Below are 17,610 nucleotides of genomic sequence, written 5' to 3'. Positions count from 1 at the left end.
TTGAGCCCTGGAGCACCCATGGAGTCGGCACCTCTGACTCCATCATCTCCACTTACTGAATGTCAGCGGTCTTGTCTCTGAGAGATGCCCTTTCCCCGATGCAACCAGGCAGATGGCACCGTGCTGCTGGGACACCAGGGCACTGCAGCCCTGGATGCCTGAAAGGGATCTCACTGAGCCCAGAGGGAAAGGACTGGATCGATAGCCCGAGGGACTGCAATTCCCTCAGTATCCATAGATCAGACCCGCCCCCCGTGCACCCTTCCCCACCCTCCCCCACAGCCCTGCCCTAGAAAGGCTGTGGCCAGGAGGTGATGGCAATTCTACACCTATCAGCCTAGGCCTCCCTGACAAAGCACAACAGAGGGTTCCGCTGAGGTGCTAGTGTTTGTGATGCAGACGCATTCGTGACTAGGGGCCCCCAGCTGCTGTCCGGTGGCAGTGGGCTTTGTGTTCTGTCTGTGCTGGGAGATGACCCTCAGAGGAGAGCTGCTTGAATGACTTGTTGCAAATAAATTATCCTCGCGGGGCCAGCCATTCCTCTGCTCGCTAACTGCACTGCTGGAGCCAGTGCCTCAGAATGTTAGTCAAAAAAGGAATCGAGTCGTCTTCTTTCCCCATGGAGTATTCAATGGGACATCCCCCTTCCTTGATCCTCATCAACCTTTACTCTTCCTCGCCTCTCTTCTGGGGAGGGCTTCTTGCTATTTCCTGCTTTGTTCCAGCCTCCCTGCCTGAAGGGGCAGATGACTACAGGGAACCCGGGGCGTGGCAGCAAGTACTCACTGAGAATTACTGCTCCAATGAAGAGGCTGGTGATCACTCGCAGGAGCCAGAAGAACCTCTGTAGGGAGGACAGGACAGATCAGGAGCCAGCCACATTCCCCTCTCCAGGTTGTGAACTCAACAGGGGCCAATGGCAGACCCAGAGAAGTTCTGTTCATTTCATGGTTCCTGTAGGCCAGAGCTGGCCAGGAATTTCTGATCAAAACATTTTTCCTTCAGAAAACAGGGCTTCATTGAAATCACCACTTTCTGTGGGAAAAGATTAATTTCAGAGGGATTTTCCGACGGGAAAATCAAAACAAATGAGTTCAGTTAGAAACCTCAACCCAAAACAAATCACAGTGTTTTGGAACCTGCCCCCCTCCTGAGTAGGGTGACCAGATAACAAGTGTGAAAAATCGGGAAACATTTTTGGGAGTGTAGGGGGGCATAATTGCGTATATAAGACAAAGCCCTTAATATCGGGATGGTCCTGATAATATCGGGATGTCAGGTCACCGTACTCCTGAGCCCCTAGGGCACTGCAGTGGGAGTGGTGGAGTCTGAAACAAACTGAGATGGGACAGGAAACTGCAACTCCCACAAGTCACTGCAGCAGCTTCCTCACAGGGAAAGACTACTGTGCATCATGGGAGATGGAGTCCAGCTGTGGAGTGGGGCCTCTAGGGGAAAATGGAGGGAGAGGCCCACAGACCTACAACTCCTTGAGCCACTGCATTTTCACAGGCCAAAGGAGCATTCTGAAATGTTTTGAAAGGTGAAACCTTTCAGCAGGTTGAAAATGAGGTAGCAGTGTTCTGTTTCCTTGTGCCCAAATGGAACTTTTCCTGAACTTTTCAATTCACTAGAAGTTTAAACATTGCAACATTTTGTCCCAATTCAGGAAGAAAACATGTCACAATGTTGGAATCTGACACCAGATGGGAAACCTGTTGGTCAATCAGATCTAATGTAAGCACATGTGACCAGGGCTATTGTATTTTATCCCAGTGTTGGGGACAGTCTGAAGTCACAATGAGGGTTTGGCTTGAAGATGGAGGCACGGGTGTGTTGGGCATTCCTTGTGGAGGTGTGGAGATTAACTGAGGACGTGGGGTGTCGTGGCATGTGATGTGTGGCTTTCTTCACTGAAGTTCTCCTTGTTTCTATGGGGTTGTGTGGGTGGGTTTCACACATCAGCTGTGGGATGGTGGGACAGATACCACCAAGGCTAGAGCTGGGCAGGTGCTGAAAGAAGGGCTGATGCAAGGATATTTTGTGCCTCACAAGTCTGGCAGTTGGTCCAGACCTTCAAGAGATGGGGCCAGATATGGAGGTCAGAGCCAGGTCCAGGCTCCAGGCCCACCTCTAGATAACACCTCAGACATTAAAGAGTCCATGAAAGCAGGATTCTTACCCAGTGTCCTTGGCGAGGCTAGCTCCCTCCATGCTGCTTTTCATTAGGAGGAGTGCCCAGACTGCATTTCCCCTCGTCAAAGTTGCTGCAATAGCCCCTCTAGTTCCCTGGATGGTGACTAGCGACTGGGTTACGGGGGAAATGATGTGTTCCCCTGGGATCTCATACACACTGAGTGTGTCTCTGTCTTTCCTTGGGGGAGGGGAGGGCTCTCTGCCTCCTCAGCAATTAGTGGGTTATTCTAGTAGTCAGATGAACTCTCATGCCCCCCGCAGCCCCCGGAGTGCCTCCCCAGCATACAAGTTCAATATCATCTGCCCCCAGGGGAGTTCACCCTTCCAGAGACAGTGTCAGCGGTTCTGTGCCATCATGGCCTATCAGTCTGTGCCACATACTCAGTGGTGGAGCTCTGCGTCCACCAGCCAGGAGGAAAAGGGAGAACTCCCCCTTGCTTTTCTAGCATGGGGAGTTGTGCATCCCCCACCACTGAACCCCGGCCCTTACCCCTTTGCCCCGGATTCCAGGCAGGATGAGAATGAACATGGCCAACACGTTGAGGAACACCGAGATGATCAGGACCAAGGTCGTGTTAAAGGGGAAAGGTGTCCTGGTGTTGGGGTAGAAGGGGTAGGAGCCATCGAACAAGGTCATCACAGTGCCTGGGAGAGGCAGGAGATCTACAGACACAACACAAGCAGCGAGTCAAACGAATGCTTCTGGCTATTCCTCCCCACAGAGCAGGGACACACCTCCTCCTCTCTGGGGAACAGAGGAAATACAACCTGGGATACCAGCCCTGCCTCCTCCAGCTCTGCTGGCGCCCCTCAGTCCCAGCCCACAGTCCCCTGCTATCCCAGCCCTGCCGGCGCCCCTCAGTCCCAGCCCACAGTCCCCTGCTATGCCAGCCCTGCCCCCTCAGTTCTGCCGGCACCCCTCAATCCCAACTCACAGCTCCCTGCTATCCCAGCCCTGCCCCCTCAGTTCTGCCGACGCCCCTCAGTCCCAGCTCACAGCAACCTGCTATCCCAGCCCTGCTCCCCTAGCTCTGTCAGTGCCCCTCAGTCCCAGCTCACAGCCCCCTGCTATCTTAGCCCTGCCCCCCTAGTTCTTCTGGCGCCCTTCAGTCCCAGCCCACAGCCTCCTGCTATCCCAGCCCTGGCTCACCAGCTCTGTCAGTGCCCCTCAGTCCCAGCCCTGCCCCCCCAGCTCTGCCGGCACCCCTCAGTCCCAGCCCACAGCCCCCTGCTAGACCAGCCCTACCCCCTCCCAGCACTGTTGGTACCCCTCAGTCCCAGCCCACAGTCCCTTGCTATTCCAGTCCTGGACCCTGTTGTATTAATTTAGATGGAATATAAGGACCAAAGATGCTATCACAACCCAGTTATTGTTTAACAATAACCAGTTTTGAACAAGGCATGGAGTTTGGTGTGCAGAGACCCTTGGCCTGCTCAAGCTCATGGCAAATGCACCATTCAACAGTATTTTAACTTTTTATTAAGAATACAAAAAAGGACAAACAGTTAAAGCCTTTGAGATAGGTCTTTTCCCAGCTCAGAAATAGTCCCACTCACTAGCCCCTGCCCCATCTTTTGGGGGAATCAAAATCCCTAGACTGAACAAGCCATGTTTCAATAAAATGTGGTTTGAAAAACCATGTATCTTGTGAGTCCCATCAATAGAAATATTAGAATCTCAAAAATGGCTCATCCATATCACCTCAAATTTGAGGGGGAAACCCCCCAACCATAAAAGTTGCACAGTTTGAAGTGGAAAGGGCCTTTGCTGAGGCTCTCCAAAAGCAGCCAGTCAGGTCCATCAGTATAGTGGAAAGCAAGAAGCCTCCTGAACCATGGGAGGAGTCTGGCTGTCGCTGGTTGCCCTGGTTTTGGCCCATGCTCTGGCTGTTTCATGGGCCAGCTTCTCAGGACAGCTCAGCATTCTGGGTTGGGGATATAGGCGCTGGGCACTGCTGAAAAGCTGGTCTGAGGTGTGGGCACTGAGCACACAGAGATCTGCACACCCCGCAGATTTACAGATTACAGGCAGTGAGTCACCCTGTGCATATGCTGCCAGCCTGTCCCTCCATGAGTCACAAATGGAGCTGCCACTGGTCAATAAAGTAAAACTAGTAAGTCATCATGGGAACAAATTCTTCATGGCTCCCTCATGCCTGCCCAGGATCCCAGAGACATGGTACAAGGCTGCAGAATCCCCTCTAAGCCTTTTCGCACATCTGAACTGCCTACTGCCTCATTTCCTGGGAAATCGTCTCCGTTGGACCTCCCACAGGCATGCCTGTGGAGGGTCCGCTGGTCCTGCTGCTCTGGTGGCCCACCAAACCGCGGGTCCAGAGGACCGCGGGACCAGTGGACCTTCCGCAGGCATACCTGTGGGAGGTCCACCAGAGCCACCTGCCGCCCTCCCGGCGGCTGGCATAGCGCCCCCCGCGGCATGCCGCCATGCTTGGGGTGGTGAAATGTCTAGAGGCCAGGGCCTTGGGCAGGGTAGGCACACGTCGGGAGGGGCAAATATACTTCACTTGGGCCCAGCGCAGTGCCAGGGCAAATGACCTCCCTGGGTCGGTCAGGGGCACAAAGGGACTGGGAGAGGAGGGGAAACACGCGGCTCTCAGGAAAATGAGCATTTCAGCCAAACAGCGGTGGCTCTAGCTTTTTTGCCGCCCCAAGCAAGGCAGGCAGGCTGCATTGGCGACTTGCCTGCAGGAGATCGCCGGTCCCACAGATTCGGCAGCTTGCCTGCAGGAGGTAATCATCTGCTAGACCAGTAGCCCTCCCGCAGGCAAACCACCAAAGGATGCCTGACTGCTGCCCCCACAGGGACTGGCAGGGTGCCCCCCGCAGCTTGCCGCCCCAGGCATGTGCTTGGAGCGCCCGTGCCTGGAGCTGCCGCTGCAGCCAAAGAACAAGGAGCTGCTGAGGGCGCTTCCAAGCTGGCCAGAGTGATAGAATGCTAAACTATATTATACTGTTCAGCCACCAGGTGGCACCATGCGTCAAATACCTTATTTAAAGGCCCCTCAGCCATGCCTGCAAGAGCTTTAAAGAAAGAAACTAATGATGAACACATCTGGGGCACATAAGCCAGCTCTGATCTGGTACTGGAGCATAACAGCCAATGTCTCCTGCCAACTCCATGGAGACCAGCTCAGGTCTCTGCTCCTGTGCTGTGCCCTCACCAGACTGCAGTCTGTCTTCGGGGGCCAGGCTGGGGGTACTAGGGCAGTGGGACCCAAAGCAGCACAATCCCCATCCAGGCTGGCGCTTCCACTAGGCGATCCTAGGCAGTTGCCTAGGGCATCAGGATTTGGGGGGAGGCATTTTGCCGCCCTTGGCAGAAATTCGGCGGCAGGGGGTCCTTCCGCTCCAGGTCTTCGGCGGAAATTCGGCAGCGGGTCCTTTGCTCACTCCGGGACTCTCTGCTGAAGTGCCACGAAGACGTGGAGTGGAAGGACCCCCGCCGCTGAATGCTCAGAGGAGGAGCGCTGCTGCCTAGGGCAGCAAAAGCCCTGGCGCTGCTTCTGTCCCCACCTCCCCCATTTATTAACATTGGCTGCACGTTCTTGCTGGAGCTCAAAGCGCTGGGCCTGAGGGGCTTGTTGAGATGATGACATTCAGCCCCAAGGGGGTGCTGAGTCGGCCATTCCAGTCCTAGGTAAGGGGCCCTTTTCCTTGTACTGTCACGGAGCTCTCTCTGCCCCTTCCCTGCAGCAGTGCTCAGAGGAGACGGGTGACTCTGGGGTGCAGTGAGTGACCCCCCTGGCCCCACAGTCCAGGAGTTTGATCATGCCACAGACGCCTGCTCAGGAGTATATGACCCCAAGGAAGCAAGACTGCAGCTTCCCCCCACCCCCATTCTCATGTACAGAGCAGCCTCTGTCACCATGGCAGTGAGGCACTTAGTTCCCATGGGCAGTTAGTTGCCAGCACCCCAGCAAAGGGGGTGTCCCAGAAGCTCCACTCTGCCCACAGAATGCCCCCGTCCCGCCATACCTGGCTCTCCCCCAGCTGTGTGTGAGAGCACAGCACTGGGACAGCAGTGACACACGCTGACTTACCCGTCACTGCTAATCACGAATGGCTGGCTGGGCTGCTGAGCAGTGGTTCCACACGCAGCTGAGCACTGGCTAGAGAATGAGAGCTGCTCTCCCTCTCTCTCTATAGGAACTCCCTGGGCAATGGGCAGGCGGCCAGGCCTGCGCGTCTTGGCTGTGCTTTTCCCCATGGCACATTCCTCCTGCACTCCAACAGCAGCAGGTTGCTGGAGTGTGTCAGGGAAGCACCAGCCCCACCTACAGCTGAGCAACATCTTCCTGTGACTGCAGTTACCCACCCCTGTTCCAAGCCCCGGTGCAGAGAGGAGGCAGCAGAGCCACAGACACGACCTCCCCACCTGCTGCAGCAGTGAGCACCCTCTGGGTGCTGAGGGCCTGCTGGGAGAGAGGGGTGCAGGGGAGAGGCACCTTCCAAACTCTCCGTCCTGCCCCTGCTGGCCCTTTTGGGTTAGTTTCAGTCAAGCAAAAAGCTGGATGGTTAAAAGTTCCAGTTGCCTTTTTCAATGAGCCCATTTGGGGGCAGCTGAACTTCCCTCTGACCCTGCCCAGCACAGGCTCCATCCCTAAATCCAGGGCGGGGGTGTGCAGAATCGGTGTCGATACAGCACCATGTCAGTGAGACAACATATGCAGCACAGGGGCCTTGGCAGCCCGTTACACATTGGGCCAGTCCTGCTTCACTTCCAACAGCCTCACGGACTGGGATCAGCCTGGGTTCACCTCTCCCTGTCTGAGAGCAGAGTCTGGCCCTGGGGTGAGCTGGTAAGAGAGCAGGGGTGGGTGGGGCTGCACTGGAACTTGCACCATTTGGCAGGGGTGCCACATGACATGCCGGGGGGTGCAGATGGGATGTCACAAGAAAACTACTCAGCGCACCGATGAAGCAAGTCCCCAGCCTTGGCTCACAGCAGGGCTGCCCACTCTCGTGACTCTATTACAAGTCTCATGATATTTGTTATGCTTAAGACCCCAGCTCCTGGAGTGATGAGAATCTCAGCTTTCATGGAGGGGGGAGGAGTAAAATGTCTAACCCTGGTGGTTGTGGAGGAAAGCTGGAAACTGTGACCCAATGCTCAGAGGCCAGAACACAGTCAAAAATAATCCAGCATGAAGAATTTTTAGAACTTCATGATTTTTGAAGCCAATTTCATGATTTTAGGTGCCTGATTCATGATTTTTGAACACTTGGGGTTGGTGTCACAGTCACAGCCTGCAACCAGTGGCTGGTCCTGCTCTGCCCATGCCACCCTCCTGCAGGGAGGTTGCACCAGTGTAACCCCAGCCCTGAGGCATGACTTAAGCCTTCTCCCTGTTGCCTTCTGCTTGGATGGGCTTCTTCCCTCTCATTTTAGGGGCATGGGTCCTGTATCTTGGCGCCTGGTGCCTCCACCCTAGGGGGATTCCTCCTAATGCCTGGACACATGAGGAATTACTGAGGGGTTATAGGTGGTGACTAGGCATAGAGTGAGAGGAATTAAGAGAATGAAAATGTAGCTGGATACTAGGGGAAATATCTGAGCAGTGAGATGTATCAGGCTGTGGGACCATTGTGCTAAAGCCCTGGAAAAAGCACTATAGGGAAGAATTCTGCACTGACTTAGGGAGCGTGAGAGATAGTGTGGGTGGTGTAGAGGGCTTTCCTAGCTCAGTGCTGGAGAAAGAAGGGGCCCATTCTGTGCTGTCGGTGTCTTAGAGTATCCAGGGACCCTGAGCCCAGACACAAAGAGTGGTTCTCTGAAGCCTAAGTCAGGATCGGTCACAGCTGGAACTTGTCCAATGCATACGAAGCCAACCTTCTCTGTGTGAAACGGCAGACCCCACTGGCTCAGAAAACTGAGTCACCAGCAGAGTAGAAAGAGAAGGAGGCTGTGACAGGTTCCCCCCAGGGTGCCACCTGGAACTGGGGTACCACTGAGCCCTCTGACCCACCAGTCTAGGCTCCCTCTCACACTGTGCTGCTGGGACAAGTTGCAAAGCCCTCCAGCCTGCCCTTCCACCAGCATTCTCACAGGTAGGAACACATCCAGCTGCAGTCACATGCAGGCTCTCTGACCACCAGCCTCCCAGCCTGGGACCCCAGACCAGTCCCATCCTGCCCTACTCAAATTTGGCCAGTATATGGGTTAAATACCTGGATCCCCTCTCCCACAATGTGAAGAGGACTATGCACACTTGTGCTAATCAAGCTGAGATTTTCCCCAGACACCTTAGTCAAACACACACTGTTTTGGATTAAAACAAGTTTATTAACTACAGAAAGATAGATTTTAAGTGACAGCAAATAGATCAAAACAGATTACCCAGTAAATAAACAAAACTGCAAACTGATCTTCACATACTAGATAGGCAAGATATGAATTAGCAAATTCTCACCTTGAGTGATAAACAGGCTGGCAGATTCTTAGGGCACACACTGCCTTTGCTTTGAAGCTTGGGTTTTACAGGTTTTCATACACAGGCAAGCAATCCTTTTAGCTTGGGTCCAGCATTTCCCCCAGTTCAGTCTTTGTTCCTCAGGTGTTTCCAAGTGTGTTGTTGAAGGGAGAGTGAGGTATCATCATGATGTCATTGTCCCCTGGCCCTTTTATATCTTCTTCCCACTTGCTGGAATGTTCTTTGCTGTGACCTGGGTCAAACAGTTCCCATTATGTAGTGCTAGCTCTCTGAGAGGTTTCTATTGTAAACAGTCCCTGGGGTAATCCTTGCACCTGTGTGCATTTCCTCAATAAGCCATTAACATTGTTTGGCCTTTTTACTGTTGTACCTGAAAGGCTGCTTGTGGATGTTTTCAACCTCACAACATGTTTCAGGAACACATATATAGTGTGGCAGAGCTCTGACCTTGCCCCCATGGGTCCTGCGCTTTTAGGTGGTTTATGCTAGCCTCAATGGCTCACTGTGACCCTCCATGTAGCCCTTCTTTCTAGGGCCAGGAGTATAGTCTACTGAGCCTTTTTCATCATAGGCCAGCAAGGAGGTTGGTGAGAGAACTCCTGCAGTCTCTGTTGTCCCTGGGGGCTTATTTCAGAACAGTTTAGCCTCCTGTCCTGACAGGGACCTGACTTCCCCTCCCAGGAGATGTTCCAGGCCTGCCAGCTGCTCCGGGTTCCAGCCCAGGGACCCTAATGGTAACAGCTGTTGGCAGCCAACCTTTCACTGCCAGAGTTGCTACACTTCCCTGGGCCACTTCCCCATAGCTCTCCTGCTTCACCCTTACTGATAGTTTGAGAGTGTCTTCATTAACCAGCCCTTCAGCCACACTGCCTCTCCCCTGCCTAACTGGAGTGAGCCCTTTTTATAGTATCAGTGGGGCCTTAATTAGAGTCAGGTGGTCACATTAGCTTAATGGCCTCACCTGACTCTTTTCAGGTTAATTAGAGTCAGGTGTTCTCATTAGCCTGGGGAAGCCCCTGCTCTGGTCAGTCAGGGAACAGAAAACTGTTAATCTAGTGGCCAGTATATCTGCCTTCTGCTATTCTGCTGTACCCAGCTGGCCTGGGTCTATCACAATAGCCAAACTTCGTAACTTCAGGTACGATGATAGCACATACAATCCAACGAGATATTAATGTCCAGCAGATCAAGACTTTTAGAATGACACCAAACAAGGCACTCTTAGTACAAAACAGATCCTAATAACATGACAGCGGTGAATATTGGGGTGCCAGGGTGTCACAGAGGCATCAGCAAGCTGGTCTCCCAGAAAACAGGTATTAGTCATGGTGTGCTCCAGGAACCGGAGCCTGGCCTTGCTTTGCTTATTCCTGGCAGGGCTGTGGAAGCTGGGCTGTCTGTACAAGTCACAGAGTCCAGTTCCAAGCTCCAATTCATTTAAATGGCAAGAACCTGAGCCAAGCAAGAAAAAAAGTCCCAAGCAAATACCAGGGGAGGCAAAGGGGTTGCCCTAACAGGACCAGGCCTTGGAACATTACTTTTTGTGTGTTGTCCACAAAGCCATCATCACTCACTAGCCCTCACAAAAGCCTGTGTCAGACACAAAAACAACAGGAAAATTCCAGTTCTTCCCTTTTCTAAGAAGCGGAGCAGATGGCCGTGGAGGAAGAATGGGCAAGTGGTGAAGGCACTTGCAGAGTGGGGGGGCTAGGGCATGCACAGATCCTACTAGAAAGTAGAAACTACTTCTCCAAAGCTCAAAGACAGCAGGCAGACAGAAAACAAAGACCCCAGACACACAATTCCCTCCACCCAAAGTTGAAAAAATCCGGTTTCCTGATTGGTTCTCTGGTCAGGTGTTTCAGGTGAAAGAGACATTAACCCTTAGCTATCTGTTTATGACACGCCCCCTAAATTGCAGACAGGGGGGAATCTCACTGGCGGCAATTTCCTTCTAGAACTTGAAAATAAACAGATTAATACAACACATGCACCTTTACATATACTACTAAGTATATAACTAACAGACTTTTACATTTTAAGAACACTTTTTAACTACTGGATTCTGGGAAACTCTCACGGGAGAGTGCATCAGCAACTTTGTTAGAAGCTCCTGTGATGTGCTGAATTTCAAAATCAAAATCTTGGAGAGCTAAACTCCAACGAAGAAGTTTCTTGTTGTTCCCCTTGGCAGTATGAAGCCACTTTAGTGCAGCATGGTCAGTTTGTAGTTTGAACCGCCGTCCCCAAACATATGGGCGTAGCTTTTCCAGGGCGTACACAATGGCATAGCATTCCTTTTCACTGACTGACCAGTGACTTTCCCTCTCAGACAGTTTCTTGCTGAGAAACACGACAGGATGGAAGTTGTGATCTGTTGCTTCCTGCATGAGCACTGCTCCTATACCACGCTCAGATGCATCTGTGGTTACTAGGAATGGCTTGTCAAAATCCGGGACCCTGAGTACAGGGTCAGACATGAGTGTTGCCTTAAGTTGGGTAAAGGCCTTTTGACACTCATCAGTCCACTTAACTGCATTTGGCTGGGTCTTTTTGGTCAGGTCGGTCAATGGGGCAGCGATTTGGCTGTAGTGTGGTACAAATCGCCTGTAGTATCCGGCCAAGCCTAAGAAGGATTGGACCTGTTTCTTTGACCTTCGGACAGGCCACTTTTGGATAGCATCCACCTTGGCCTGTAACGGGTTTATGGTTCCTCGACCCACCTGGTGCCCCAGGTAAGTCACTCTGTTTTGGCCTATTTGACACTTTTTGGCCTTAACAGTTAGTCCTGCCTGCCTGATGCGCTCAAAGACCTTTTGCAGGTGTAGTAGGTGTTCGGGCCAGGAGTCTGAAAAAATGGCCACATCATCGAGGTAGGCAACTGCAAATTCTCCCAGTCCAGCTAGTAGACCATCTACCAGCCTCTGGAAGGTGGCGGGTGCATTTCGAAGGCCGAAAGGAAGGACATTGAATTCATACACCCCCGCATGGGTGACGAATGCTGACCTCTCCTTGGCAGGTTCATCTAGCGGTACTTGCCAGTACCCCTTGGTTAAGTCTATTGTAGAGATGAACTGGGCACGTCCCAACTTTTCCAATAGCTCATCGGTGCGTGGCATTGGATAGTTGTCCGGACGAGTTACAGCATTTAGCTTACGGTAGTCCACGCAAAAGCGTATTTCCCCATCTGGTTTGGGTACCAGAACCACTGGAGATGCCCATGCACTGGTAGATGAGCGGATTATACCCATCTGTAGCATGTTCTGGATCTCCCGTTCTATAGCAGCTTGGGCATGAGGAGACACCCAGTAGGGTGGGGTTCTGATTGGGTGAGCATTACCTGTATCAATGGAGTGGTATGCCCGTTCAGTCCGTCCTGGGGTGGCTGAGAACAATGGGGCGAAGCTAGTGCACAGCTCCTTGATTTGTTGCCACTGCAGACGTTCCAGGGTGGTTGAGAGGTTCACCTCTTCCACGCCACCGTCTTTTTTCCCGTCGTAGTAGACACCGTCAGGCCACTCAGCATCATCTCCCTGGACTGTAAACTGACAAACCTGTAAGTCTCTGGAATAGAAAGGCTTGAGAGAATTAACATGGTACACTTTAGGCTTTAGTGAGGAATTGGGAAATGCTATGAGGTAGTTTACAGTTCCCAGGCGCTCTTTGACCGTGAATGGCCCTTCCCATGATGCTTCCATCTTATGGGCCTGTTGCGCCTTCAAGACCATAACCTGGTCTCCTACCCTGAAAGAACGTTCTCTGGCATGTCTGTCATACCAGGCCTTTTGCTCTTCCTGAGCATTCTTTAGGTTCTCTCTAGCAAGGGCTAAAGAGTGTTGCAGGGTGCTTTGTAGGTTGCTTACAAAGTCCAGAATGTTAGTTCCTGGAGAAGGCGTAAACCCCTCCCATTGCTGCTTCACCAACTGTAATGGCCCCTTAACCTCATGACCATACACAAGTTCAAATGGTGAAAACCCTAAACTGGGATGTGGTACAGCCCTGTAGGCAAACAGCAACTGCTGCAACACTAGGTCCCAATTATTGGAGAATTCGTTGATGAATTTTCGTATCATGGCCCCCAAAGTTCCATTGAACCTTTCCACCAGGCCATTGGTTTGATGGTGGTACGGGGTGGCAACCAAGTGATTCACCCCATGAGTTTCCCACAGTTTTTCCATGGTCCCTGCCAGGAAATTAGACCCTGAATCTGTAAGGATGTCAGAGGGCCAACCTACCCTGGCAAAGATGTCTGTTAGGGCCAGGCACACAGTGTTAGCCCTGGTGTTGCCTAGAGCTACTGCTTCTGGCCATCGGGTAGCAAAGTCCACTAAAGTCAGTACGTACTGCTTTCCTCTGGGCATCTTTTTTGGAAAAGGGCCCAGAATATCCACAGCTACTCGCTGAAATGGGACCTCAATTATGGGGAGTGGCTGGAGAGGGGCCTTGACCTGGTCTTGAGGCTTACCCACTCTTTGGCATACCTCACAAGACCGGACATACTTGGCAACATCCTTGCCCATCCCCTCCCAGTGGAAGGACTTCCCCAACCGGTCCTTGGTTCTGTTCACCCCAGCATGGCCACTGGGATGATCATGGGCTAAGCTTAAGAGCTTCCCCCGGTACTTAGTTGGAACCACCAACTGTTTTTGCGGCTGCCATTCTTCCCGGTGTCCACCAGAAAGAATTTCCTTGTATAAAAGTCCTTGGTCTATAACAAACCGGGATCGATTAGAAGAGCTGAGAGGCGGTGGGGCGCTCCGTGCCGCCGCCCACGCTTTCTGAAGGCTGTCATCTGCTTCCTGCTCAGTCTGGAACTGTTCCCTTGAGGCTGGGGTCACCAGTTCTTCCTCAGACTGTGGACTTGGGCTTGGTCCCTCTGGAAGCGATGTAGGTGATGGGGTTGTTTCCGTTGCTGGTGAACCGCTCTCCGCTGGTGCACCTGAGGTTATTTCAGGCTCTGGCTGAGCCTTTTGGGTATGGCTGTCTGTTGTTTCTGCCAGTTCTGGCTCGCTGGCGCCCTCTGGCGTTGAGTTTGAAGATGTGGTTGCACTTGCTGGTGCTGGTTGCTGGTCCAGTTCCGGGCCTGGGACTGGAGATGCTGTGGCTGTTTCAGTGGTAGGCATGGAATCCGGGTTCACTACCTCTGTCTGGGTCTCTGGTAACACAGACGGGGCCTCTGTGGACGGCTCAGGAACAGGAATGGGTCTGGAAGCTTGCCTGGTTTGGCTACGTGTAACCATTCCCACTCTCTTGGCCCACCTCACCTGGTTGGCCAAGTCTTCCCCCAGTAGCATGGGGATAGGATAATTGTCATAGACTGCAAAAGTCCACATTCCTGACCAGCCTTTGTACTGGACAGGCAGTTCAGCGGTAGGCAAGTCTACAGCTTGTGACATGAAGGGGTAAATTGTAACTTTGGCCTTTGGGTTGATGAATTTGGGGTCTACGAAGGATTGGTGGATAGCTGACACTTGTGCCCCCGTGTCTCTCCACGCAGTAACCTTCTTTCCGCCCACTCTCAAATTTTCCCTTCGCTCCAAGGGTATTTGAGAGGCATCCGGGCCTGGCGATCTTTGGTGTGATGGTGGTGTAATGAATTGCACTCGCATGGTGTTCTTTGGACAGTTGGCCTTGATATGTCCCAGTTCATTACACTTAAAGCATCTCCCATCTGATGGGTCACTGGGCCGAGGTGAGTTACTGGAGACTGGTGAGGTGGAAGGGTAGGGTGTCTGTGGCTTTACTTGGGTGGTATGTGGGGTCTTTGGCTGTCCTCGGTTGTAGGGTTTATGGTCTGTGTGCCACCTGGGGTAATCGTTCCCCTTGACAGTAGCTTTCTTGCTTTCTGCCAGTTCCATCCATTTGGCTCCAATCTCCCCTGCCTCAGCGATATCTTTGGGATTTCCATCTTGTATGTACCGTGTGATGTCTTCAGGAACACCATCCAAGAACTGCTCCATTTGTATGAGGAGATTCAGTTCTTCCAAGGTTTGAATGTTGTTTCCTGTTATCCAGGCCTCATAGTTTTTTGCAATGTAGTAGGCGTGTTTGGGAAATGACACCTCTGGTTTCCACTTTTGGGTTCTGAAGCGCCGACGGGCATGATCTGGGGTTATCCCCATCCTGTATCTGGCCTTGGTTTGAAAAAGTTTATAGTCATTCATTTGCTGCTTAGGCATTTCAGCTGCCACCTCTGCTAAAGGTCCACTGAGCTGTGGCCTTAATTCTACCATGTACTGGTCTTCGGGGATGCTCTACCCAAGACAGGCTCTTTCAAAATTTTCCAAGAAGGCCTCGGTGTCATCACCTGCCTTGTAGGTGGGAAATTTCCTGTGCTGTGGAGCAATAGTTGGCGCCGGGTTGTTAGGGTTGGCTGGCACATGCAGCCCAGCTTTTGCCAAGTCCAGTTCATGTTTTCTCTGTTTTTCCTTCTCTTCATTTTCTTTTTGTTGTTTTTCCATGTCTCGGCGGTGGGCCGCCTCTTCTTCTTCGTGCTTCCTTCTGTGGGCCAACTCTTCTTCTGCTTGTTTCCTTCGGTAGGCCACCTCGTCTTCTTCTAGTTTTCTTTTGTGTGCTGCCTCTTGGGCTGCCTGTTCTCTTTGGTAGGCTGCCAGTTTGATGTTTTCTTCCTTTTCTTTCATCTCCATCTCTTTTTGTTTTATTTCTAGTTCCTGTTTGTGTTTTTCCATCTCTCGCCTGTGTTCAGCTTCTCTGAATTGGTCTTCGGCCTCAATTTTTGCCTTGGTAGACATGGTTCCTGTTTTCTTGTGTTGGGGTGCCCTCCGGTGTTTCTCTTCTGAACTGCAGGCTCTCTGTTGCCTCCTGAAGTCTGCCTAGCAACAGTGCCTTTAGCTAATCTTTAATGTTAAATAAACCTGAAAAACCACTTTATTTGCATTCATATAGTGCTGGTATGACTCTCAATGGGAGTGCTATTGTGTGACAAAAGACTGTTAATAGTCTTTAACGACTTCTTGCTTAACATGTAAGCCACAAACTGCCAGAGAGAGCAGAAAAAAAATTCTCTCTGGTTCCCTTTTAAAACCAACTGTTTCTCTCTGCTAAAAAGCCCTTAGCAGAGAAAAGAAAAATATAATATTCCTACTGGCTTCTGGATTCTGTCTATCTCCCACCGGCTGCCACTCATGTTATAACCTTAGTCCCAAATTTGGACCTTAGCGTCCAAAATATGGGGGTTAGCATGAAAACCTCCAAGCTTAGCTGCCAGCTTGGACCTGATACTTGCTGCCACCACCCAAAAAATTAGAGTATTTTGGGGCACTCTGGTCCCCCTGAAAAACCTTCCCTGGGGACCCCAAGACCCAAATCCCTTGAGTCTCACAACAAAGGGAAATAATCCTTTTTCCCTTCCCCCCTCCAGGTGCTCCTGGAGAGATACACAGACACAAGCTCTGTGAATCCAAACAGAGTGACTTGCCCTCTCTGTTTCCAATCCTGGAAACAAAAGCACTTTCCTCTTCACCCAGAGGAAATGCAAAATCAGGCTAGTCCATTCACCACACACACCGATCTCCCCTGATTTCTTCCTCCCACCAATTCCCTGGTGAGTACAGACTCAATTTCCCTGAAGTAAAGAAAAACTCCAACAGGTCTTAAAAGAAAGCTTTATAAAAAAAGGAAAGAAAAAATACAAATGGTCTCTCTGTATTAAGATGATACAATACAGGGCAATTTCTTAAAAGAATATTGAATAAACAGCCTTATTCAAAAATAATACAAATCAAAGCACTCCAGCACTTATATTCATGCAAATACCAAAGAAAAGAAACCATATAACTTACTATCTGATCTCTTTGTCCTTACACTTAGAAACAAAAGACTAGAAAGTAGAAACTACTTCTCCAAAGCTCAGAGACAGCAGGCAGACAGAAAACAAAGACCCCAGACACACAATTCCCTCCACCCAAAGTTGAAAAAATCCGATTTCCTGATTGGTTCTCTGGTCAGGTGTTTCAGGTGAAAGAGACATTAACCCTTAGCTATCTGTTTATGACAACTCCTCCCTGACGAGAGGAGTAGCGCTAAAATCAGTATTACCATATCAGATTAGGGTTAGTGTGGCCGCAAATCGATGGTATTGGCCTCCGGGCGGTATCCCACAGTGCACCACTGTGACCGCTCTGGACAGCAATCTGAACTCGGATGCAGCGGCCAGGTAAACAGGAAAAGCCCTGCAAACTTTTGAATTACATTTCCTGTTTGCCCAGCATGGAGCTCTGATCAGCACAGGTGACGATGCAGTCCCAAATCCAAAAAGAGCTCCAGCATGGACTGTACGGGAGATACTGGATCTGATTGCTGTATGGGGAGACAAATCTGTTCTATCAGATTTCCGTTACAGAAGACGAAATGCCAAAGTGTTTGAAAAAATCTCCAGGCTACACAGTGCTGCGTGACAAGCGTAACGGAAAGCCAAAGAATCAAATGGACGCTCATGGAGGGAGGGAGGGGGTACTGAGGACTCCAGCTATCCCACAGTCCATAGCAGTATCCAAAAAGTATTTGCATTCTTGGCTGAGCTCCCAATGCCTGTAGGTTCAAACACATTGTCCAGCGTGGTTCAGGGTATAGCTCGTCAATTTACTCCCTTCCCCTGCCATGTGAAAGAAAAGGGAAAGAAATTGTTTCTTGACTTTTTTCAATGTCACCCTATGTCTACTGAATGCCGGTGGTAGAGGCAATGCTGCAGCAGTGAAGAGCAGTATCTGCTCTTTTCCCCTCACTGGTGGCAGATGGTACAATATGATTGCTATCCATTGTCACCATCAGCCTGTGAGTGCTCCTGGCTGGCCTCAGGTTAGGCTGGCCGGGGGCGCCTGGGTAAAAATAGGAATGATTCCTGGTCATTCCCAGTAGATGGTACAGAACAGCTGGTAACCATCCTCATCATAGCAACTGGGGGCTGAGCTCTGTCAGCCCCCTCCCTTTCATGTGTAAAGAA

At 51.2% G+C, this 17,610-nt stretch overlaps 1 protein-coding gene across 1 annotated transcript in view; it reads right to left on the bottom strand.

Moving 5' to 3' along the window:
- The window catches only part of LOC115658623 (dual oxidase 2-like), a 79,572-nt gene extending 73,252 nt beyond the window's left edge, over window positions 1-6,320 (bottom strand). The window contains exons 1-3 of the mRNA XM_030577845.1: window positions 6,258-6,320; window positions 2,687-2,859; window positions 787-844 (exon numbers count right to left, since the gene is read on the bottom strand). Of these exons, the coding sequence (XP_030433705.1) occupies window positions 787-844; window positions 2,687-2,833 (205 nt within the window). The 5' untranslated portion in view covers window positions 2,834-2,859; window positions 6,258-6,320. The remainder of the gene's footprint in view (window positions 1-786; window positions 845-2,686; window positions 2,860-6,257) is intronic.
- Between the last annotated feature and the right edge of the window lie 11,290 nt (window positions 6,321-17,610).

The sequence above is a fragment of the Gopherus evgoodei genome, chromosome 10, assembly GCF_007399415.2.
Source record: "Gopherus evgoodei ecotype Sinaloan lineage chromosome 10, rGopEvg1_v1.p, whole genome shotgun sequence".
NCBI lineage: Eukaryota > Metazoa > Chordata > Testudines > Testudinidae > Gopherus > Gopherus evgoodei.
Note: the sequence above shows the minus strand (reverse complement) of the source record. Positions and strands in the feature narration are given on the sequence as shown.